This window comes from Haliaeetus albicilla, chromosome 28 (genome assembly GCF_947461875.1).
Source record: "Haliaeetus albicilla chromosome 28, bHalAlb1.1, whole genome shotgun sequence".
NCBI lineage: Eukaryota > Metazoa > Chordata > Aves > Accipitriformes > Accipitridae > Haliaeetus > Haliaeetus albicilla.
Genome location: NC_091510.1, coordinates 8,975,009 through 9,001,118, shown reverse-complemented (window position 1 = coordinate 9,001,118; position 26,110 = coordinate 8,975,009). Strand labels below are relative to the sequence as shown.

The following is a 26,110-nucleotide window of genomic DNA, read 5'->3' as shown; positions in this document are numbered from 1 at the left end:
CTGCTGGCCGTAATGGGTGGGTTAACAGTGATTCTTAAATTGTCTGCAGCTGATCCTCAACTGACAAAAAACTGGCACTGTTCCACACTTCACTGGACCCAGTGTCGTCCTCACACTGCTCCTGGGGTACTGCAAATCCCTCACCAGTGATGAATCTATAGCTCCTGCAGTTCTTTTGAGCAGGTCTACCTAGGTCCTGTTATCCAAACCCAACTGGAGTGTCTTGCCATCGTACTCCTGTTTTCCAGAGCATAGTATGGATAAAGCTGACATAGTCCCCTAGAGAAACAGTACATGTATGATTTTTACACCATGTATTATTGCGAGTAAAGCTTGACACCTTCCAGTTGCAAATCCTTGTTTTAAAATGTTCTTCTGTCTCTTTACTTGTTTATTCAAAGTAACGAACACATGGCAGTCTTTTATCTTTTTGTACTGGTGCCACGGAATGACCACAGAGCTGTATTTTTGGGTAGTTAGCATCCGGCAGATTCACCCGTTCAGTTGTCTTCCGTTACTTGTGTCTGCCTTCACGGAAAATACAAAAGTGGGACAGGTGGAGCTTCTGCTGCTTGCCTGCCTGCCCTTCAACCTGCTCCCAGCTTCTCCTGCCCTGTGTCAGGACTGCACAGCTTCCCGCTACCAGCACCAGCTGCTGCTAAGCCTCGCGTTGTTTAAGGCTTCCTCTTGAGTGTGCCAAACTTCCCACCTCAATGATATCAATGGCTGTGGATTCCTTCCAGCCCAGCAGCGCTCTTGGCCTCCTGAAAATGCCTCCTTTCTTTTCTCCTGGTGAAGGTGTGAGGAATAAGAAAACTTCCCAGGGTCCAGTTCTTCCTGCTCTGGTGCTTCCTAAAGACTGAACCAATTGTTACAGGGCATGCAGGACTTTTAGGGACTATAAACGGTACTGTGGCTTCCTAATGAGAAAATAGGCATGACTGATGTGAACTGTATTTCCAGATGGCATACTTTTAATAGCTTGAGTTCAGACAGATACAGGGGTGGGAGGCCTAGGCATGGATCGGCTCCACTGGGAGAGGAGATAGTGGAACACCCTTAGAGAAAAGAGGACATCACTCTCTGATCTCAAAAGGAGGAGAGAACGCTTTCTTGTTTACTGTAAATTCGGTAGACTTTCCCTAGTGACAGGCAATGGAAGACTGACTCTGAGATTTGATAGCAGAATAGCTGTGACATTTCTCATCCTGCCTAGCAGAAGGCTGACCTAGCCTAAAGGTTGTACAGAATGGAGAAATTCAGGAAAATTAGTATTAACTGAATGCAAGCTGCCCTTCATTTCAGGTGGAAAGGCTCTTCAATGTTTGCACAGAAATAGCAACACTTCTCCACGTAAAGAGCTTATCCATGCATGAACTCTCTCTGCCCCTCCTGAGCTGGAAAGCTTTTTAATTCTAATTTGGGCTCCCAGCTCAATTTTCTTTTGTTGTTGTTGTTGTTGTTGTTGCTGCTGCTGCTGCTTCAGCCCTTCCAGGGGCTAAGTGCAAGTCATATATGTTATCTCTGTCCAGCTATTTGGGGAAAACTGTGTTTATTCTTTTGAACAAAAAGTTATCTTTCTATATTTGGAATTATATTTGTTCATGGTCCTCCTAAATATTTTAAAGACACATTTAGGTTTTTTGTTGTGCACAGTTGTCAGCTTCAAGACAGGCTTGTGTACAGGCTGTTGTTCTGAATCTTAAAGTATTCCTACTTCAGCAGAGGTTAGTGCCTCCCACCTTAAAAAAAAACAACAGACAAACAAAAAAACCCATATAGCGTTTCTCATCCCTGTGATCTCCATCAGGGGACAAAGAAAGAACACGGGCTATTGGAATGGGGATATTTACCTGTAATACTGAAGCACAATATCAGGATGAGTTGTATAATTTGAAAACCAATTTACTCAGCTGTGGAAAACACTGAATTTCCTTTGGGAAATACAGGAGAATATTTATAGTCTTACCCCAGAAAACTCTATGTCTGTTTTCTCATGCATTGTAGCAGCTCTGTGAAAGCAAAGATTGAACGTGCTTTGGGGTGATTATGGGATACTTGAATCTGGATCTTGATATTGTGATCCATCTTTGTGTAAGAAGCATAGGAGAAAGCTGGAAATCATGTCATTACAGTTCTCAGCTCAGTTTTGTGAGAGTTAGATTATGGGGAGTGCATTTGTACTCTTTTCTTCTGATTATACAAGCAGTTAAATACGCAAATATCTGAGATCGATTGGCTTGCTCAGTGTAATTTGTGAGCTCTGGAATTGAATTAAAATGCCTTTAAGTTGCTGTTTATTTCCCATCTAGAATAATTTGTTATACATTGATATCGTAATCAATACATAAGTATTTTGTCTGTGCAAGTTCTAAATAACTGAAATTAAAATACATTTGAGTTTCTTCTCCTTACATAGATATTGCATTGCAGTAACACCATTTTGGTTAGAGTTGTTACTGTTTCTCCTGCATGTGAGAGGTAAATGGGGCTCTGTAGTTCCTGATTTCTTCAAGTGAAATTATGCAAGCAGCTATGAACTCTTCTTAATGTAAAGTTTTTCAAACAGTAAGCATACCCAGAAACACTCAGCAAAGTAAGCCAGAAACTAGTTGTCATGGTAATTTGGGGTGCTTTTCATTTCATTTTTAGCTATGAAAATGTTTACAAATTTCCCATAAATGTTAATCCTTCCACAGTCTAATTATTGGCGTAGTGTATTTCTGAGTCATTTGTCTTCATGAACTGTAAAATGTACAGGCATACTTTTCTTTAACAGGAGGAACAAATGTTGGAAATAAGCAACTATATTATAACTCCTCTTTTCTAATTCAATTAACCTTCACATCTTCATTAAATCATCACTTACTCTTACCAAGAACTGTTGAAACAGTAATTTTGTGCTTAACATGTTGTTGTGGTTTAACACCAGGCAGCAACTAAGCACCACGCAGCTGCTCACTCACCTCCCCCCCATCCAGTGGGATAGGGGAGAAAATCAGGAGAAAAAATAGTCGAACTCGTGGGTTGAGATAAGAACAGTTTAATAGAACAGAAAAGAAGAAACTAATAATGATAATGGTAATACTAATACAATGACAACAGTAATAATAAAAGGATTGGAATATGCAAGTGATGCACAATGCAATTGCTCACCACTCGCCGACCGATGCCCAGCAACTAACTAACCCTGAGCGGCGATCCCTCTGCCCCCACTCCCCAGTTTATATACTAGACATGACATCCCATGGTATGGAATACCCCTTTGGCCAGTTTGGGTCAGGTGCCCTGGCTGTGTCCCGTCCCAACTTCTTGTGCCCCTCCAGCTTTCTTGCTGGCTGGGCATGAGAAGCTGAAAAATCCTTGACTTTAGACTAAACACTACTGAGCAACAACTGAAAACTTCAGCGTTATCAATATTCTTCCCATACTGAACTCAAAAACATAGCACTGTACCAGCTACTAAGAAGACAATTAACTCTATATCCCAGCTGAAATCAGGCCACGTATAATTTGAGAAAGAAACTCTTTGATAATTCATGCCCTATTTGCTTAGGATATAGGTCTTACAAGGTTTTCAGTATGTCTGGTGGCAATCCCTTGTGCTGCTTGGAGCTGCTAATAAAGTCTTTTCTTCACAAAAAAAAATACCCCAAAGCATTTTGGTTTATGCACCCATTTTCCATTGTAGGCTCTGTTTTCAAAAATGTTTACATGGCTAAATCTCCAAAAAGTAAATGACCATGTTTTCACAACAATCATGCATGTTTACTGTTAGTTCAGTGATGTTTCCGAAGAGTTAGTCACCCAAGTATTAAGGTATAAGTTCTGTTTTCTCTCCAGGCACCTACCTAGGTACAGAACACTGTTCTTCCGATCCCATCGGGTGATTGTAATTCTCAATGGATAGGCTATAAATTCTCCAAAGAGAAGAACTTCTCATACCAAATGATACTTGAGCTCTGTTATTGTTAAGACCTTGATTCAGAAATTTTGTAGGACTGCACCTCGGTTAACTTAAATGGAAAACTTAGTGTCCTCACATTTCTTTTTCTGTTTTTTTATATGTATTTTCATTATGCAAATCTGAAGTCTTTTTCTGGTATATAGATATGTTCAGTCCACCATCAAAATTATTTGAAGAAAAAAGGATGTGAGGTTGGTTAGGCCTGTCTCTTGGAGTGCAGATTTGTTTCATCCAGTGTTTTAGTGTTTTTCATCCACATCTTAGTAGACAGATAACTTTTTTTTCTATGATTACTTTTCAGTATGAAAATAACAGTGCGATGGTTGTGCTTGTACTCAACCATGATGTTCATTTACTGAATAATTCAAAAAATAGGTTTGCGAAACTAATTAATGGGAAGTCACAGGTTAGATTTGTACTACTGAGTTAAATAAAAGGAATCATTCTGCTTTGAGATAATGGGAGGCAGTAGTTCGTAAAGGTGCAGTCTCTTCGCTGAAATTGTGGAAGTGAAGATGATGTATCATGGATAGACCTATGCACTTGATTGTGATTCACATCTGATAGTAGTATGGCAGGGGGTACTCCGCTGCCTGCATCAGTTCCTGGGGAGAGCAAGATTGGCTTTGCCTTGTAAATGTAGCCCTCAGTGTCAATCAAAAATAAAGTGCCATGAAATACAGAACTCACAGCAGTAGATTAGCATTTCAGAAATTAAACCATCTGTTTGAACTCAATTAAAAGAGAATCCAGCAAGGTTTTTCCTAATAGAGTATTCTAGTGCTGATTCTGGAAACAATGCAACGAATTTATTATGCAATTAGAACTGGTAAGGAAGTGTTTTTAATGCTCATTAAATAAACCCAGCAACACTACATTCTCAGTAGGATGTTTTGCCATAAATAACTTCCTAATTTTCTTCCTAATCTATAGTTCTGATGTATTTCTCATTCCTAGAATGATTTTTAGTTGTGGGCTGGCATATCCTATTAGATTTTTTTCCCCACAAGTTCTGGAGGACGAACGTTTCTGCTTCACAAGATGGTTTTGATGCAACTGGTATTCTCCCCCACCCTCCCACACCTCTGGGTGTATCTAGGTGATTGGGTAGATGAAAAATGCCCTACAACAAGGCTCGTTTGGGCCTGAGAGCTGCCTGAGAAGAACTGTCTGTTTGCAGACTGCTAGGAAGGGGGTGGGTGGCAGGTGTCTGGCTGAAGTAATTTTCTTGGAATTTGTCTTTAAGAGTAACTTCAGTACCAGTTTCAATGTATTTTTCCCGGGAAAGTTGCAGTCTATAGATCGGATGTCTGCTAATGAGAAGATGCAGGGAGGAAGGGATGGATAGCTTTTAATTTCCCCCAAAGAACAGTCCCTTTTTGTTGAGGCATTCCGAACCACTGTATATTGGTCAGCTCTGCACATTGCATTTACTTGATTCTCTTTACCATAGTTAGTTTTACTGGAAAGCAAATATACATTCAAGTGTACCTACCCTTCTGAAACATGTCTTCCATATAATGAACGGCTCTATTACTAAGCTGAGGCAGTTTTGCTAATTCTTCAGGTGCTCCAGTAAAGATTGTCTTTCTGTAACAGTAAGTAACTTTAATCTGACATTATGGTTTGTAACCGTGCCAGTTGCCTCAGCATCTGGCTGCCTCAAACTCACTGAAAACAGTTACAGCGTGAAAGAAAATAGAAATCTTTTCCAATATAACAACAACAGTAAAAATGAAAATGCACAATAAAACCCTAAATTAAATTCCATATGAAGGCTTGCTGTGTGTCTCTTAGATTCCATGGGGTAAATGATTAATATATTTATGGTGGAGTTATTTGGTGGAGTTCACTGCAACTCAGTAGTCCTACTTCATTTCTTCACATTCTGACTGCATTTAAATACACTTGAAATTACCAGACTTAGTTTTTATCATTTGTGAAAGATCAATACATGATCCTTCATTAATTCTGTTTGAAAAATTCTGTTCTGATAGCTGCATTGATGGAGTTTTTTGCTGATTAATTCACAAATTGGATGTTTTACCCATTATAGAGGAAGAAAATGCTTTCTGAACAGAGATTATGGAGATTGCACAGGAGGCAAGTCTTTTGATTTGGGGGCAGAAACAAGCTTTAACAAAAAGATTGCTGGTAGGTAGGACCCAAAGTTAATTTCTGTAAGACCCTGTGGTGTTCATATAGAATGGATGGTATGTATAGTGAAAATACATAACGAGAAGGCAAATTAACCTGAGCCATTGACTATGGAACTGCGCAGAGATTCTGGTGGCCCTGGATTACAGTTTGCTCGAGTCATGGAGGGCTTTTTTCTGGGGCAGTTTGGAGCAAGCATCTGGTTTCACTGAGTAATTTTTGACATTGAATTTCAGAGGCAGGAATTGCTGCTGGTCCTGCAAATATTAGTTATCCTCTTGTGACTTTAGAAATGATTAATTAAACCTTTTTCAAAATGAAAATGTTATTCACAGTGTTGCTTCATGTGTCCGTTTCTTAAAAATCTAGTTTGAAGAATACAGAAAATTTCTGTTTGATAAACAGCAGTTATCGGCATATGCAGTATCAAGTGCAGCCTTTCAGAGTAGGATGTGTAGATCAACCATTGAACATGTTTTGCTGTTATTGATTAATTATTTACAAAGCACTGTAAACGTATGTGTCACTGATCAAATGTGGTAAATAAGGCTGCCCTAGCAGAAAGTAATTTTATTTTTTTACAAGTCACAACCTTGTAAAAGCCTAGCGAGCAATTAGTTCCCAGTGGTCTTACTATTAGCGATGAAAAGACCAAATTCTAGAAACTACAGCCTTAAAATCTTTAAGCTACCAGAATCAAAATTAAATCCTTGCGCTTACTGTGGAAGTTAATAATTTTAATATGTACTGTAGATTTAATTGCTAAATACTATATAGGGAACACCTGCAGGTTACTGGCTGCCAAAAAGTAAGGCATGAATTCTTAGGAATTACACGCAGCACTGTAATTCAGCATTTTGCAAAGGACCAATAGTATGTGCCTCTTCTCTCAGCTGCTCTCATAATCCTGTGGGCAAAAATGAAGTCAAGACAGAGTGTGGGCATAACCTTTTTGCACTACGCAACAAATATGGAAGTGATAGGAGCCAGATGAAAACAGGCAAAGGGGAAGAAAAAAGATTGATATGCAAATACTTTAAGGTTTTCCATGTAGAGATTTCAGAAAAGAAAATATTTATGAACAGGATTTTTTTCAAGCATTTTCAGTTTTGTCTACTCTGTAATGAAAATGTAGTTCCTTGAACGATATATCACCTCAAGAGTTTTGTTACTTTTTTTCAAAGTTATGGAATTAGTTTTTATTTGCCTTGGTAACATTTCCACATGCTGAAGTTGCATTTTTTGACCAATTTGAAAATACCTTCAGACACTATTGATAAACTATGTTATTATGGAAATTGTATCACTTCATGTGACAGACTTCAATTGTACTTTCCTGCCCAGTGAAATTATTACCAATAGAGGAATAATGATTGATTCAGTTGTCTAGGGAAAGTTAGTCAAAAGAAAGCATGTCAATAGAGTGGTGGAATGAAGGCTAAAATTCAGCCTAAAACATCCTACAATGCCTCATAATCCCTTAGTGTTTTCTGTTTTCCTGCTTCTGTAATGCTTTAATATCACGCTTTTTTTGTGGGCTGTCTTAATAGCGATTGCATATGATAAAAGCCTTGAACAAATTAGCAAGATTCTCATTCTCTGTGCTCAAAGCAAGTATGTCAAGTTGCATAATGGTTTACACAATGTGCCTGAAAGCTATACCTTACAACTGCAAATACCTAAATAGTTTTGGAAAACATACAGCAATATCAATATTAATCAAGTTCTCAAGCATTTAACTCAGCTGACTACACTTGTCAGCCAAAGGTGCAAAGCCTTGTTTGACACTTAACGTTCACCTGAACATCTTGAGTCAAAATACTGGAAATCTTGTGATGTTGAGATTCCCTTAATTGGAACTTCACTAAATTTTCAAGGCCAGAAATGAACGCTGCTTCTTTCTGAAATTTCAGTAGTTGGCTCTTCTACTCAAAAATGGAAGCCTCAAGCAGTACTTCATATGCCTGTGCCTAGCATCTTGAAAAACTATACAACCTTCTCTGGGTACTGATGTATTTGATCAGCATCTGGGCAAAAATAGGTGGATGATGGGTTCATTCGCAGTGGGCATTTTTATTTTCCAATGACATTTTATTTGATTGAAAAAAATGAACTTTTTTTAATGCTAGTAATATATACTGTGAGTGCATTTGTGATCATAATCTCAGATGATCTGTAAATTAGAGTTTTTTCTGAAGATTAGCCAGTTTTGATTGTGTAAATGTGGACAGCTATTCTAATCAGCCCTGCATGTGCGCTGCTGGGTGGAGTATATTCATTTTTCTTTTAACACTCTACATTTCTTTTAAATTAAAAGTGGGGTTTATCTTTAGGCAGTAACACAAAGCCATTTATTTTTCTGGTTTCCAAGGTTTAAAAAGAAAGTGCATGCAAAAATACATTTACTCACAGATTGAATTTCATTTTAAAACACTCTTACTTTTTTCTTAAGAGGACAAAATTCTGTTACTGAAAGATTTTGAGCAATTTCTATTTGTCAGTGTGATAGTACAGTTGACATTTCTATTCAACAAGTTTCTCACTTGCTGGGAGTACACACTTCCTAATTAGCACACAGCGTACTTGTGATAGATAAGGTAAAGAAGTTGTTAAATGTTTTATACCATAATCGTAGCTATGTATTAAAATTATCAAATTGCAGACATCAGAGCACAGCTGGATTTCTATAAACAAAAAATAAGTCATTTGAAGATCTTTTTTAATGAAATCCTAAAGTGCTAGGAAAATTGGATAAGATTATCATATCCTATACTGATGACAACATTTGAGCTGGAAGGCAAAGAATTTTAATTAGAAACACTTTGAGGCCTGGAAAATGTTTATTATTTTTTTAAAATGTAACCATAATATTAAATACTCATAACGTATGTTCCTGTTTAGCTTTTATTATGGTAATACAAGTATGTTATCTAAAAATGTCCATCACGGTTCCTATATAAACTGAGAGTGATTACTAGGAGGTTTTTTAAGCATAAATCAAAGCAATTGATGCATGGCCATTGGGGGAAAAAATCTAGCTACACAGAAATTACAAATGTCGGTACATTTTTGTGGGACTTTTTCTGCTGTTGCATGATCTGCAGCCTTTACCAGTTGTAACACATGCTTTTGTTAACTTGCTGATATATAAAACAGTATACTCTGAATTTATATTAAGGCCAATGGTAGACAGCTTTTCAGCAGCAAGATGTAACATATATCTATATATGCTTGTTTGGTTTTGGATAACTATGTTTTTAAAACTCTGAGCAGTCTGTGAAGGTTAAGATGAAAAAGATGTTGAGGAAAAAAATCTCCACTGGCTGGAGAGCATTGATGCTAAAATGTCCCCTATTGATGTGATAATTTGAGAAACGAGGTAGACTGCTTGATGCTTCCTTCCCATGCCAAGTCTAGAACTATTCCCTGACTCACAGCTGTGGGTTTCCTTAAGATGCCGATGTTAAATGTACAAGCAAACTGAATAATTTCACAGTGTGCATGTGGATGGAAACTCCCACATCTGCCACCCATAAATATAAAAAAAATGGTAAAAACCCCTTCCTTCACTTTTTAATTTCTGGTTTTAAATGTACATATCCTGTAGTTTGCAATTTTAGTCATGATAGCCTCCAGTGTTTGAAAGCACACAGGACTAGATGCATACAAACAATTTCCATGTATATTCTCCTTTCAGCAGGCAGTTTAAAGTGTCATCTGCTTTGAATGTCCAGATGAGAGTGTCCAAATGTAAAATAATAAAAAAGTAAAAAGAAACAACACAAAACCAAAAATGTACATGACCTAACATTTTTGTAGTATCATCAGTTGTTAAGGTGACCAGGTATTAACTCATGCTGGTTTTCTGCCTTATTAACTTTATGTATTAACTTGATATATTATCCTAACCTGAGACTATTACATAAATGTTATCAAACAGAAACTATTTTTTTCCTATCATCTACTTTATTTTTTTTATGTGTTTTCTTTTTTGATGTCTTTTTTTCTGGAGGGTGTTCATCTTCCCTGGAGATTAATAATTTGTTAGTTTGGTGAACAAAATATGAATAGAGCACTAAAGGAAGTCTCTTTCTGTTTAGTGACATACCGATAAATAATAACTAAGGTTGTTCTCTATCAGTGTTAACAACGTAGTATTCTTAAAGATGATGACTGAATCCAAGGATCCACTCCACTCTAGAGCCTAGACCTATTGTCAGTTAGATTTCTATAGCTATGTATGTTAGTCAGTCTTAAGGTAATTGATCAGAACGCAGGCTGCCTTTGCAGCAGAGATGTTTAGGTCTGCCTAATACAACCGTGGAAACTGCTCTTCGCAATGTTTATTCAAATTAGTACTTGCAGGGAGAATGTTTTTCTCTCCATTTCCCCTCTTCACTATTTAAGCTGAAAGCTGTTGTCGACACAAAAGCATACTTACTGGAATTGTTCATGAGCAGACTTACAATTTAAATAATGTACTTAACTGTCGTAGAGGAAAAGTTGCAGAGCATTCTTCCATTTTAAGAGTTTGTAAAGATGCTGATTTCTGTGTTTTCCAGCAGAACTGAATGCTTTGCTGTCTGGGCTGATGACACAGGAAATCCCTCTCAACTCTGAATTTTATGCTTTTTTATTCTGTCTGATCCATAATATTTTGCCATACATCCTGTCATCTTGTTCCAGAATGCTTTTTGCACCAAGTTATCTGTTCCTAGACAATTTACTCTTGTCATCTTAGCCAACTTACTGGAGATCAGTGTCTTAGTTGTGATTCATGTGCTGTTCAGAACAAAATAACAGACATAGCATATGCAAACTGCAGTTCTTAAGAAGCCTTGTAGCAGAGAACCAGGTAGAAACATGAGTCTCTGGGAGGAATAACTCGCGCTTGGCTTGTCTGGCAACTCTAGGTTGCTTCTATAAAAAGGTCTACTTCCATGTGTCACTGCTGAATTTACAGTCTTGTCAATGTGTTGCACTGGAGAGTAAGATCCAGTTGGCAGCAACCGTCTCACTGCGTGTCCCTCCCCGCCTCTCCTGCCTTCTCTGCCCACCCCCGTGCTTTAAAGTAAGTAGTATGCTTACATCTTGGGGCAACTCCGGTGTCATGGTTTTACTCAAAACTTGTGAGGTCTGTCAAAAGCGAGTGACACCCCTGAAATGATTCTGTTGTCCACAGTTCTCTTTAGCGATAAAAAAGGAGCCGTTGACATTTTGATTGCTTCAGAAAATACTATGCTGTGCTACAGCAGTAACACCAGTAATTTAAGTTCAAGTGGAAATTCTTGCCACCGGTGTAGGAGGATAAAAAAGGCATGACAGCACATTATCCCATGGTCACTGATAAGATGAAGCAGTCCACCGTGCTTTGCTCTCGTGCTTAGTTAGCCATTCTACAACTAATACTCTGCTGCTTCACTACTCAGTCATTGTACCTCCTATGTATCTTTGGTTATCAAAGGGAAATACCTGAATTCTTCACCCATATTTAACTAAAAGTGTTGGGATGAAATATTCACATGTGAATGACATTTTGTGTCCTTCTCTAGATATGGACTTCACTCAACAGGAACCCTTAAAAGAACGAGTGTCCTTAATTGCACTGTTTTAAAACAAAACACTTAACCTCTGTGTTTCTGAAGGATTGGCCATGGTGATTACAGTATTCATTAAACAGTCCTGGGGTTGTTTTGAAATATCTACAAGATCACGCACTGCAGTAATTCATTAAAAGCAAGACAAATATTGGCAACATCTATTCAGTGACCTTTTAAAATGGCTAAGTGAGAAGTTGCTTGCACTTGTGATTCTAGTGGAGTAAAAATTGGCATATTTTCCTTATAAGTACCCCATCAGGAACAAAATGCACTTTCTTCTCAGGATCTGCAGCCCTGGCCTCTGTGGTGTTGAGCAGAGGTCGTTTGTTAGCAGAGCTTTGAGGAAAACAATTTCAGTTTTCATTGCTTGTGTTTGGGCTGTTGTTTGTTCGTACTTGTCTGCCATGCAAGTGGTGTTTTTGAGCTAGGTTAAGGGTTGTCCATTTGTTTCTCTCTCCAAAACTTCTTAGGCATATGTAATAGTAAACTTGTCGTCTTCTCTTTGGCACTGTTCTTCTGATATGGCATTTGCTATATATGGAGCCAGAGATGATGAACAAGGAATCAGTTCATCTTCTGTGTCATTAAGATTCATTCCATTTGTGGGTCCAATACTGTACTTGGTTACACTAGCGCAATCCTGAAATACTGCTCAGAATTATTTTGAATTAATTGGAGATTCCATAGTTCTCTAATTTTAGAGAGGACTTTAATTTACATTAAAAGTTTTGCATGCCCCAAGGCTCTCCTTTTATTTTGGTAATATGGAGAAAGTTTGAAAGAATTGTCATCAGTGTAAACCAAAAACACCTTGGGTAACTAAATGCATGCCTTTTGCTATTTTGTTATTCATTAACTACTCCGTTATTCCTCTCCTCTCTTCCCCATTAGCACCTCCCCCCACCCCCCCATAAAAACCCACTGAGGAAACAAGCACACCATGATAAAAATGCTAATAAAGGGAATAATTCCCAATAGACCATAAAAGACAGCATTTATAACCCCGATAGAAATGCCAGTCAGCTTTTTTTGATGTAAAGCATCTGTCTCCAAAAGGAAATGAAGGCAGGCCTGTTTCTCCTTTCAAGTCTCTGAAGTAGTAGGTGGTGTCATTTGTTACACAGTGCTACAAGTCCCATGTTATTGCACTGGTAGCTGCCGACCGCCTTTGTTAACGTACTGAAAAGTTTTATCAGCTGTCTTTAATAAAAGACAATGTATGTGAAGAAAAGCTATAGCAAAACTCTGTTGCTCTCTTGTCCTCAGACCATCATTTATAGCTGTTAGAGAGCGATGGCACTGATGTATAATCTTGCAGTCACCCAAGATTCTTGCAACTCTTACAATAAACCATAGATATTGGGGTGGCTGATGATACCCTACAAAGTTAAGGAGCAATCTTTCCAAAATCCCATGCATTTTCTTTATTTGAAACATGAAGGAGTTGGAATGAACTTTTTCAGCACTACCTGAAATGAGTTATCAGTTCACATTTTTCATGGATACATTTGTTTAGAGCATTAATGGCCTAAAATTTGTTGGGTCTCCAGGAAATCAGGAATGATGTGTAGGAGGTGGAAAATTTCAAGTTCAGTTAAAAGGCTTGCAGTTTTTTCTTTTTCTAGATGTTTTTGTTCTTTGCTGTAATGAAATGATAAATTAAAGATGTGATGGCAGAGGAGTTTTCTTAGCTAGGCATATAGTCTTATATATATGACGTTCTTCAGAGTACTTGATTAGTACCATACACATACCATATTTTCGGAGGGGGGGTAAAGGAAATAGAGAGGAATTCTGGAAGCCATATGAGACAACTGTGTTACTTCCCACACAATAAGTTGGTGGATGCTGTGGAATTAGCCCTGAGCACTTTTTAACGTGTGTCTTATTTAGTATGAGTTTTTCTAGGTTTAAGGTTTTTTAATCCTTATCCGTTGCAAGCTTTGTCTACATGCAAACACATGCACATAGTTATATTTCAAGTGAGAAGACAGTTCTGTGTCAATAACTGTCCTCTTGAAAAAAATGTTTGATTCATAAACTCTCATTAGACAAATAAGGAGCACAATTAGTGGGAAAGGACCATCCCACTCATGATTTGAGAAAATTCGCTCAAACAATCTTAGGTCTAAAAATAAATGAATAAATAAAATGTGTGGATATTCAGACAGCCATCCATATACAGTGGAGCTGTTTTCTGATCATTCTTCAGTGACATCACTGTAATTAGCACCCAGAACATCTGTAATTAAGGAGCGTATTATTTCATTGTAAAATAGTATGCAAGACTGGCACTGCAAAGGTGGAGCTATGATAATGTGGCTGCCGATACGTGTTCTCTGTAGCAAAGATTACATTTCAGGGGCTTAGTTTTCCTTCTCTGTACAGAATATGACTGAAGAGGAAATTTTGGAGAGTATTTAACTGGGAAAACTTCGTAAAATCCAGCTGTTTTTTTTTTTTTTGTTTTGATTTTTAGTAGAACGAAGTAACTGATGTAGGGGTCGTGGAAATAATCTATCAGGGTAAAGCAAGAAAAATTAAATCTAAAAATAACATCTCCAGATTCCACTGCATTAGCATTACGGTGTTTACAATAGGGAGGGCTGAAATCACTTTGTTTTGCTTAATTTTGAAACTCTGGAAGCCAGTTGTTCTGAAAATTTGATGTTTATGAGTTTTTGTGAGGCATGTGTTAATAGGTGAAAAGAAGCAGGAAGCAAGCTGAAAAAAAGAAGAAATATTTGTAGGACATAAACCTAGAGAATGTTCTGAACAACATTTCCACCACAAAATTTAGGTTTTGGATACAAGAATTATAGGGGGTGGGGGTGAAGCTTGATTCAGAGGGATAAGAGTAATGAGTTTAACTTGCTAATGGAGAGGTTTGGAACATGGGTAAGTCTTCCTCATCCTAATGACTTCCTATAACCACCTCAGTCTGGGAGACCAACTCTAGTGCATATATTATTGGCCTTCTATCTACCATATTTTCCTGACGTTATTGTCACTGAAGGACTTCTAAAGCATACCAACACCCCCACACAGTCATCTGAAGCCGAGTTTCCCTGTGGCTTCACATTTTGACCATTGCATTTTGATCAGAACACTGGTGAGTGGTGTCTTGAAACACTTATCCTCTGAGGCAAAACTACATGGCTTCGAAAGTGAGTGTTCCTGAAGCTCATTGGAAATGATAATGACCTGAGGGGGAGAACCACAGTGAACTTTGTGTAGTATTTTGTCCCCTTTTTCTTTGAAATGCAAGGTACTGGTTTGGCAAATGCCTTTACTGTGCTCTCACTAGCATGTGAATACCTTAGGTACTTGCAAAAAAGTAGGTTAGACTCTTCTCTTCAGCTTCATAAATCTGCTTTTCTGCCCTTGTAATATTTAACTCCAGTAACCAGGCATGTTTAATTATCATGAACAACCTATTATTTCATAATGGAATAATCTAAAGATGAAAAAATAAAAACAAGAAACATTTTGTTTTAGCTAAAGATGGAAAAATTGTTAGTAACATAAGAAGCTTTTTAATGGATTTGTTATGAGGTTTTCACATCTTTGCTATTAAAATAGCATGTGTTTCCACCATTGTTAATTTTATTAAATCGTTCATTAAGAAATAATTGCCACAGCCTGAATCTAAATGGATGTCCTAGGACCCCTGAACATCCTTAGAATCTGAGAACAGATTGTATTTTCTACTAGTTATAATTAAGACAAAGAAAAAAGGGATGAATTCCAATGTGTTAACTATTCCCAATGATTATAAACTCTTTATTGGCAATGGGTTGAATTAAAATTAAATTCCTGTCTTTAATCCGCTCTTGGATTACTTTAATTTTCTCTTGGAAACTGTGCTATGCCGACGTTACCACATGTAAAGCTTTATGAGTTCTGTGTTTTTTCATTAAAGAGAGAAGTCTATGCCTGTAGACACCAGAGCTTGCCCTGTTTAAAGCACAAAGTATACAGCAGCTGCTCAGAAACTTTTTCTTGTTATCTCTATTTGCTTAAATTGCTAAATTGCTTCCATGAAAAGTCTGCAAACATAAGGGAATAATTTGTTTAAGTGGAAGAAGATTGTCTGAAAAGAAAAATTGAAAATATTCCTAATATTTCTCCTTCCCTTTTTTTTTTTTGTACCAGTACCCAGCTGCCCTAATGAATCTTGGAGCCATTCTCCATCTGAATGGTAAACTGAAAGAGGCTGAAGAAAACTACCTCCTTGCTCTTCAACTTAAACCTGATGATGTCATCACTCAGTCCAATCTTCGCAAATTGTGGAATATCATGGAGAAACAAGGTTTGAAGACATCCAAAACATGATGATGAAAACTCTGAACTTTTTTTTCTTGAATTGATTAAAACCACGAACTAGAACTTCCACAGAATTGTCTGATCAGAGAACTCATTGGACTTGACCGCAAGGATCAGAGGTCTTAATTGCTGCTAGGAGAAGCTATTCTGCTTTTTTGGCTTAAATTTTTTTGCTAGATAAATAGAAAAAGGGAGACTTTGAGATATTCATGAAGGACTTGTTACCCCACAAAAATGTTTAGAACCATAGCACTTGAGAGAAGGTGTTCTGGCATATTTGATAGATCATTGCAAATCCCATATTGCTTACTTTTGGGTGGGTATTTGAAATGTATACTGTCATAGAAATACTAAAGGAAAATTGTACAGTATACACTAAGCCATATGGGAGTAAAAGTGGTAATAGTAGGTTAAAGTATTTTGCTGATAATGTAACTCATTAAAATGTATACTAAATCCAGTGTGTTTGCAGTTTGTCTTAATGCTGCTGTATCTCACTTTAGGACCACTTGCTTACCAATTTCACAGCTTATATGGCCAATTTTTTTCAAACCTGTCACTTGTGATTAGATGACAGCGTTCAAAATTGTTTACTGAGAATATGCATATTATTTCAGCTTGTTAAGTTTTAATGCGGTTTTCTTGAGATACACAGTCAAATGGCTGTGGACTAGACGGAAAGGAACTGCTCATATTCTACATCAGATGTGTATGTAGAGTGCTTAAAAAAAAGAAAAGTCCAGAGGTGTGATTTAGCAATAGAAGCAAGACTGATGTTTGCCCTGATATCAAATGAGTGTGGTCAGACTGTCATCTTGAGAAAAAAAAAAAATTGGTATTATAGACAATGTGCTTGACTCTCTTTACACTGCTGTCAGATAAGACCAACTTTAAACTGGACTCTGCATACAATATTTTTGCAATAACTCAGCCAAGTGAGATTTGAAAATACTAGTGCTTGGATATGCTACAAATGAGACTTCATGAGCAACTCAGAGAAAAAGGGATGTTACACATAGGTGCGGCTAGCAAATAACTGAAGGGACTGGATTAGATCATGCTTGAAACAGTGTAGATAAGAGAAATCTGTAAAGGTGGTTGCCAGTTGCTTTTCACAGTGGTGGTGTTTTAGAAAATATTACCTATTCAGATTCTAACCAAATACTAGCATTCTGTTTGTATTCTGACATGTGTGCTAGCAGCAGAGCTGTCAAATATCTAAATATGCTTTTGGTGAGGTTCAATTCATTTGTGTTTCAGAATGATTTGGCATAGTTACTGTTTTAATCTTCAGTTTTTAAATGTAAAAATAATTTATTTTAAATTGCAATGTATTGAAGCTTTAGTCAGTCTTTTCCAGGCCATTTGTTAACTACTTTGGAATAAGTATTATTGCTTGTAAGAAAATTTACTATTTCATTTAATGACCTGTTGGTATCTGCTTCAGTGTTCTTTTCATAATGGTAGATATAATGTTAAAGTGGTAGAGCACCTTGAACTGAAGCTTCTTCAGGATCTTCTGTTAAAAACTCTTTATTACTGAGAAAGGGTTGGGGTTTTTTTTTGCTCTTTAACTGTTGAGCACCATTCCAACAAAACTGTAGAGAAGAATACTTTGCTGTATTTATTTATTTATTACTTGACTGCAGCAACGTTACCTGCCATTAACACAGCAATCTGTAAGTGTTGCTATTTCTTTTATTTGGTTTTCCTTGCATTTTTGTGATTAGTGTGTGTACCTAACGGGAAAGGGGACGCTTGAGTTATACTCTGCCTTCTTGGTCATTCTCCCCTTAAACTTGGATTTTAAATCTGTATTGAAATAGATTGGGGAGTAGCTGTTTCAAAGTCAGTATAGTAAAAAATTGTAGTAGTGTGTGTTTCCTTTTCTTTCCTCTTGCTGGCTAAAATACCGTAAGTTAGTAAGTTTACAACTGGCGTACCAGTTGGCTACCAGAAGGGCTGGAGGGGCTAGATTGTTTGGTTTTGTGGAGTGTGTCAGGTTTTTTTCAAATAATGTTATGGCTGGAAAAGCAAAATCGGAGGGTCAAAAGTTGAATTTCTACTTTAACATTGAAACCAGAGTTAGAATACGATGGTAGCTTGAACTTACTCTCCTGCTTTACTGACTTTCTGGAAGAAGTATAGAAATACATTAGATAGTAACTATAACTGAACTCAGTAAAAAACTGTGGTATCCTGCAGCTTTATTTGCTCAACAGCCATCAAACTTCGATGGCTTCTCGGTCTTAACCATTCACTATGTTATTTGTCTCCTTCAAGTTGTATTCATTCTTGTTTAGTAATTTTTATTCATTGCACAGAAGGGGGAGAGGGGGAGCACTCCTGTGATGCAGTGTCATGCTTGCATTGATAACTGGTTTTGTTTGTTTCTTAAAAAAAGAAAAAAAGAAAAGAAAGAAAAAAGGACTAGCGTAAATTTAACAAGAATGTCCCTGAATACATTTTTTTAATATAGGTCTGGGCTTGATAACTTTCTTCTTTTGGGAAAAATTTAAAACGTTTAAAATACGTCTCTCTGCTCAGGGATTTATGGTGGATTATTGCAGACAGTGCTAAAAAAAAATAAAAGAGCACAAGTCAAGTTTACTAAATTAAAATTTTATTTTTTGAAAAACTGTTATTTGTATAAATTATCAGATTTGTAGGCTTTCCTTTTTGTAGAAATAATTGTTTATGTGCCAGATAAGAGAATTTCAATTTTGTTTTCAATAATAAAGCATTGATAACTAATACACTGTGCATTCCTTTATCTGTTACTGTAACAACACTTTTTTTTTTAACTTATTCTAATTTAATGAGTTATATTGATTGGTTTACATTTGGGAGAACTATATAGCATACGTAGAGTACAACCTACCACAGCTGGCTTTCTTCTATAGTGCAATAATACTTCAGCAGATATTTTCAAAAAGTTTCTCTGGAAGCATTTTTTAATATTTCTACTCACTAAATCTAGCCAAAGGGGTATGGTAACTATTATATTTGATTGTTGTTTCTAAACTCTGGGGGAATAAATGCTGATGATAAGATGTATTTATAAATTATTTTGATATTGACATACAAAAACGATGTCAGTAAAAATGCTTCTAAAATGTATAATTGGCTACAAAAGCTGGAAAGAAATCTTCACTGACATACAAGGTCTTTTTAGTGTCTGACATCACCTTCCTCTCGTGCCACAATGTCACACGATCAGTTTTAAATCTGCTGCCTTCCTGTGCAGAAGTGAAGTGACATTATTCTTTGGCCTTTTGGTTTTCTCTTAATCTTCTACAGACAGAGCCTTCTTAGCTCGGCGGACCTAACGCTGATATCCTCACACCTTCCTAGGTCGGTTGCATTCAGGTCCTACCCGTTGACAGCTTTTCTCTACAGTTGAAGAACGTTGATGGGCACGAGCAGACCACTAGAGAGGATTTGGGGCACTCACTTCCAAATTCAGCTGTCATGCCTTGTTTTTATCAAAGGTCACGCCTCGCCTTCAGACGTGGTCATTCCTTGCCTAAGTAGGTTTTGATGAAATGGCAGATGATGATGAATATGCAAAGAATAATCTGATCTGTGTCACTCCTTTCTCATGGAGACGAGTCTAAACATGGGCTTGAAGTCCTGCTCTGGCATCTTACCCCTAAACCCTTCTCTGCGAGAGCCTGCTTTGTCTGCCTTGTGCTGTGCTTCCGATGTTTCTGTTCTTCCAAGCATCACACTTTTGGGGCAGCAGGTACCTGACCCATCTCCGTTCCCAAAGGAGGCTCACAGCAGCTCTGCGGTGCCTTTTTCGTCCTGCTGTCTCATACAGGTCCATCTGAACTTGCTCTCTGTAGCTGGCACAGATGGCTGTGTTCCTTCTGGGAGTTGAACTAGTATAAAGGTAAGGCATGAAATTATTCTGTGTAAATATACCAGCTCGTTTGGGTCTGGCTTGGGACTCTCTGTTGTCGGCATTCCCATAGCAGCTTTGCCCCAGCGGGGTGACTGCTGGTAGCGTGAGAGAGACTTTGCCTCCAGTTCGAGTGTGAGAACAGTCCCCGACAGCTGAATTACTGTGTTTATTTTGCTGCGTCCCTAAGGGTTGCAAAGGAGAGGTTTTACTGAGAGAATCTGGAGGTTTCGAAATAAATTGTGTGAAATCTAAAGAGAAGCCCTTAAAACCACTTACCTCTTCGAAACTTCTATTTCTGGCCCTTTCAAATAAAATGGAGACCCCACGCAGGTGTTAGATATGCTCCCTCAGTTGGACTGACCCTGCAGTTTGAAAGATCCCTACCTTGCTTCACACAGATACTGAACGTTTAATCTCTCTGAGATTCAGTAGTGTGACATTGGAAGAATGTGTTTTAAGGAATGGAATATGTCCGATGTTATGCGGAGGGTGGGGAGAGAGGTGTCAGGGAGGAGACGCAGACATTTTTCTGGAAATGAGTAAGAATGTTAGAGGGACAGACTTTTTTCCAACAACAAAGAAGGAACCCCAAGTTCAAGTTATGCTAGAATCAACTATGGGAAAGGGTATGCATTAGTAAGTAAAATAAAATTTAAAAAGCAATACAGTCTTGGAAAAAGTTCTACGTTCTGTTGGTATAATAATAAATCAAACCCAAACTTTACCAACCAGAACTGCTGGCCTCGGAAGACAGTATAATGGAGTTCAGGACATAACAATATATCCCCCATGAAAGACTGAATGAGTGCCTTAAGTTTCACCACTTGATTAGAAAACCTTTATGGTTGCATTTGTGTTCAGATTTCAAATTGATGTTTCTCCCTTCCCCCTATATTCTTTATTTTATCATATTTACCCTGTCGTTGTCCACTGGCTCTTTGGTGGTGCCACAGTTCTAGAGTCAGACAGCGCTGAAAGTTACACATGAGGAAGCATTTCAGAAGGGCAGAAACATCAGAGTGGACCTTCTAGAAAGGTGTAAGACAAAACAGATTAAATCATTCATGGTTGCTGTATACTTATTTATTTTGAATGTAGTTTCAGTGACAAGGCATAATTACATTTACTTACTGAAATTATTGAGCTTATAGATATTTCTGTGCAAGGTTGGAAGATTAAATTGTTGTTTATATTTACAAATTTGTGTCAGTTTGTGTGCATTTGAGCACAAATTTATGTTGTAAAAAACCTTAAGATTTCCCTTTGAAGAAACAGGTATGGAAGCCATGTGCAGCCATTCGGTTGTGGGGGGGGGGGTTTGGTATTTGATAGAACGTGTGCATAAGCCTATCTTTCCTTGCATTACCAGTCCCTTAGCTGCTGACATTCTCTTTTTACATGGATATTTTTGTTTTTCTGAAACACTGAACCTGATTGATGAAGCAGTGTTCCTGCAGAGTTTGAACAGTTTAAGCCACAGGTTCTGTTTTGAGCTAAGCAGAAATGGAGCTTGGCTTTGATGGCTAAAATTGTGTTCAGTTTTGATTTCAGGAATGATTCAACCCAGGTGAACAGATTTTTCAACCCAATAATACCGTGGTTTGCTGTACCAAGTAATCCCAGAAAGTAAAGATTATTTGAGAGGCTTCGTTTGTTTCTTCTCTAGATTTTTTTCCTGTCAGCAAAGCATTTTTTGTCCTTTTCTGGAGAAATATATTTTATTTTGTCTCTAATTTTCTTGAAAACAGATGTTCCTGCATACCCAGTATTTTTCTTTATTACAATGAGAATTAAATTTACATAGAATTGATTGATTTATTATCTTGTCATGTTTGTTGCAACCATAACCAGAAGTTTCTCTAAAGTACATAAGTGTATAATACAGTGTATTGTTCTTTATATTAAATCAATTCCCTCTTCTGGTTTCTATCCAATATGCAAAGCCAATCATTGCAACAAAGAGTCACTTTTGCACACCCACAGTTTCTGGAATCCAGCATTGTTCTTCCTATTGTGGCAGTGAATATTTTTATATGACAAGATGTAGGATGCTAGAAAATGTCTTATTCCTGCTGTAGAATATGATCTTTTCTTTCTTCTCAACCATCATCATTTCGTAGCATTTTTTGTCCTCTGCTACTTCTTAAGGAAAGAAAGTCTTTAACAATTGATTTATTATTTTTTTTTTAAATAAACATACTATTAATAACAACAGAGCTCTATGAATGGCACTTATGTCTCAAAATTCGTGGAGCCTGGTGGCTCTGTCACAAAAAAAAAAAATCTTTATTTTAATTACCGTTCCTCCCTCTGAAATGCAGTTTCTCTATCAAGTTTCAGTGGCAATTAATCTTTTAGCTATATAACTGTAAATTTGTTTGTGTTTCTGGATATTTGGTGTGTGTGTGTGTGTGTGGTTTTGTTTTTATGGAATAAGTCTCCTGATTGTTCTCATTAGTTGAAAGGGTCTTCTTTAGGGTATTCTTGCACAGAATAATTGTTTCCCCTTTCTTTTCTCATTAGTTTTGTGAATGATTTAGAGACTAGAAGAGGAACTGCTTTCCCTGAAGCTAAGGCAGATTACAGTTTTGGGTGTGAACTGAGCTTCTACACCAGTTTTGTGCCTTATAGCCAAAGATGTTAAAAAGACATAAAAGTTGTTTTGCTTTTTCACAAAGACTGTAAACTGTGGACCATTTAGGTCTACACCAAGTCTCTCATTAATGTAAGTTTTAAGTCTTGATGGAAAGATTCAGGAATTGAAAATCTTGTCCACTTTTTCTAACTGTATCAGGTTGTCTAATAAGAGAACACCTTTCCATCTGGATCTCTTCTGCCTTTGCTGCCCGTCATTGTTCAATCTAAGAAGTACAAATGGGTCAAACAAAGATGTATCAAAGCAAGTTCTTCAGATGGGTCAATCTTTTCTGCCTCCAATGTTATGACCAAAAAACCACCAAAAATTTTCTTGATTTTCTGATTTTCAAAAATGAGAAGTTAAAAAACCCAAATGAAACTACTTAAGTGAAAAGATAAAAAGTGGTATAAACTATTCTAAGTTCCTTGCAAGTGCGGTTTGCAAGCTTATCTCATGAGATTATGATTGACTTCCAATTGGCTTCAACATTCTAAGAATAACTTGATATCAAGTTGACAGGTTTTGCACTTTATCATGCTAAAGACATGCTTTATACACGTGTACAGATGTATATCCCGTTGGCACCATCACAGCTGTTGTGCTAATCTTCCTTGTCAGTGCTGCACATATTTACCCAACTGATTTTGAGTAAGTTATTTACTATAGGGTTTATTCTGATCGATATGAAAAATTTTCTCTCTTTGGCATCGGAAGAAGAAAAAGAGGTCAAGCTATGCGAAATGAGATGTGTACTGTTCAGGGTTTTTGTGGTCTCCCAGTAGCGATATATAAATGTCAATTAGAAGTGACCATATAAAAGTAGATTTTTGTTTAACTCAGTGAAGCTCGTGATTTTGAAAAGAGAAGGAATCCTAGTCGCTGCAAATAGGGTTGTTAATATTTAGATTTACAGACAGATTAGTTTACTCAAATGCTTTTTATATTGATCAGTGTAATATTTGTTAAAGTTCTAATGTGTTTTGCTGTTTACATACCTTGTTTTTTCATCATAATTTGAGTTATAGTGCATTTTTAAATCTACTGTTTATAAACTAAGGTATATTTGAAATAGTTTTTCAAATTTAATTGAGAAATTACTAATAAAAGTTGTCATCAAACATATCATCTTTTCAATATTTCTTTTATTTTGAGGGAAGTTTAGGAATAAGGACAAGGAAGGAAAAATCTTGTTGTATTTAGTTACTTTTTTAGCTTTGTTCTCATATAAACATATAATTATCTGTAAAAAGCCCACAGTGATCCACAGAAAACTGGTGCATGCATCTGGGCCCAGGTAACTCCAACTGAAGCTATGGAAACATATCTCACGCTTCCCTGGAAGGGGCACAAGAATATAAAGCAGGATCTTCATGCTACACTTATGCCAACTGCAGCTCGTCAGGATGTTCACCATAATTTTACTAATCCTGAAATCAGGTTAGCCCATCTGAGTCTCAAGATCGAGTCTATTTCTGAAAGTAATGCATAAGCTAAATGAAGGTCATACCTGGAACACCTAGAATATAACACGCGAAGTCTCGGAAAGGAGTACTGGCAGGAATTACACAAAAAGTTTTCTTTTTTTCTGCATCTTTTGAACTGGTCCAGCTTTCTGGCGTACAAAGATAACCTTCTCATGGCTGGTATGCATGGGGTCTCTGATTGCCTTGGCTGATAGCTTGTTGCATGTATATGAAGATTTAATCTTTCATAGGCACGGTATGCTTGGAAAGGGTACACAGGGACTGGAAAAGCATGATTTCTATTGTAAATACCTTTAGAAGCTGGACAAGAGTTAATTAACCATACGGAGAAGCTGAGCTGGGAGAAGCAGGCTGGACCTTCATAGTTCCCCAGTGAACGGTCAGTGAGACAGGAGGGAGAAGCAAATGCAAGTTGGCAACCATGCATGGATTTCATCCAGCTTATTTACAAAATACAATATGAAAAAGACCACCTGTCTCCATTATGTGAATTGTTTCCTTTGCAGAGGTGGAAGCCCAGTGACCTCATTAGTCCTGAGGGACACCAAATGCAAAATGATAGCAAAACTGGCCCAAAGCATCCTAAAAGCATTTATAAACAAAGTGTGCAAATTTAACAGGCCTCTTGTTTTGTATCAAGTATTATTACCTTGCAAAGCTATGCAGTAGAGCAGACACTTACCTGAACCTACTGTCCTCATTTGCTAGAGGGTTCAAAGACATGTTTCCTGGGTTTTTTTTTTTCACTTTCAAAATTAAAAAGTATCCATAACAACTCACTAACAGGTAAACAAAAAACAGGGGGGGAAATCTCCATTTCAGTCCTAGCCCTAAAGGAAAAAAAAAAAAAAAAAAATTCTGAAAGCAAGTCTATGGAATTTGGTGTGAGAACAGAAGCCATTTTAATTCAAGTTCTGATGAGATAACTGCAGAAAAGAAGGCATTCAAAGGCAAAACAAGGGGAAGAGTAGCCCTTTAATAAAGTATACAGGATGGTTTGTTTTTGGTTTTTTTTTTTATATGATTCCTGGGGACAAGTCTTACTACTTCAGGAGAAAAAAAGGCAGACTGACAATGTGGGAAGCTGCACTGCAACTGATTGCTTTGTCCATTTTTATTTCTTATTGTAAAAATACCAACTGATATTTGGACTCTCAGAAGTTTGGGTTGAATGGGACTACATGACATTTTTTGGCAAATGCTGAATTGTCACATCCATCTTGACTGTTTCCTGCTTAGAATCTCTGGAAGTGACAAGATGGAGAGATCATCTCTTGTGAACTTCCCTAACCCTAGTCTTCCCATCACCTCGCTCCTACCTTTGGCTCTTGTCCCTGCTTGCCCTGCTACATTCATTGGAGGCAGCACTGTCCCGAGAGCAGTGATTTGTTTCTTCTAGTTGGCTGTAAAGTACTCTACTCTAATGGGACTGTATAAATAAAAGTAATTAGTTTTTCTGCTGCATTCAGGGGACCATAAGTAAGAATAACAGGGTACGCAAATCTAACTTTTATATAAATCACTTATTTGCAGGGTTAATAGATTTTTAATATGCACCTCTCTTTTGCTTCTTAAATGACAAGAAAAGGCAGTAATACTTAAAACGTAAAATGGCCTCAAACATTTCAGATCAGAGCTGTAGAAATGATAGATCAACTTATACTGAATAAGCAGCATCACTTGGTGTTGGATTTCTACTTTTAATTCAACATTGGGGATGATATAACCATACTCCGTACCTCTTAAGAGGAATTGTACAGGTTCCAACCATCTGTTAAATTAAACATCAATGATTACGACGAACAAGTAGAGCAGACCTGCTGCAAGGGGGACGATAACTCCGTGCATATAGCTAAGCCCTAGGAGCCTGCTTGATTCACAAAGCTGGATGCCCAATTAGAAGAACTGAAGGGGTTTTTTAGTGCAGTCTCACTCACTGCAAAGTTCAATGGCAACGATTTGCTCTGATCCCTCTATATTAGACACAGTATATCCTGTATCTGAAATACGGAAATGCTGGAAAAGGTCCAG

The 26,110-nt window shown here is 37.3% G+C and overlaps 1 protein-coding gene across 1 annotated transcript in view; it reads left to right on the top strand.

Annotated features, from left to right (window-relative positions):
• TMTC2 (transmembrane O-mannosyltransferase targeting cadherins 2) overlaps positions 1–16,510 on the top strand; it is a 257,820-nt gene extending 241,310 nt beyond the window's left edge. Inside the window, exon 12 of the mRNA XM_069773740.1 lies at positions 15,880–16,510. Within this exon, the coding sequence (XP_069629841.1) occupies positions 15,880–16,059 (180 nt within the window). The 3' untranslated portion in view covers positions 16,060–16,510. The remainder of the gene's footprint in view (positions 1–15,879) is intronic.
• Positions 16,511–26,110: the final 9,600 nt, after the last annotated feature.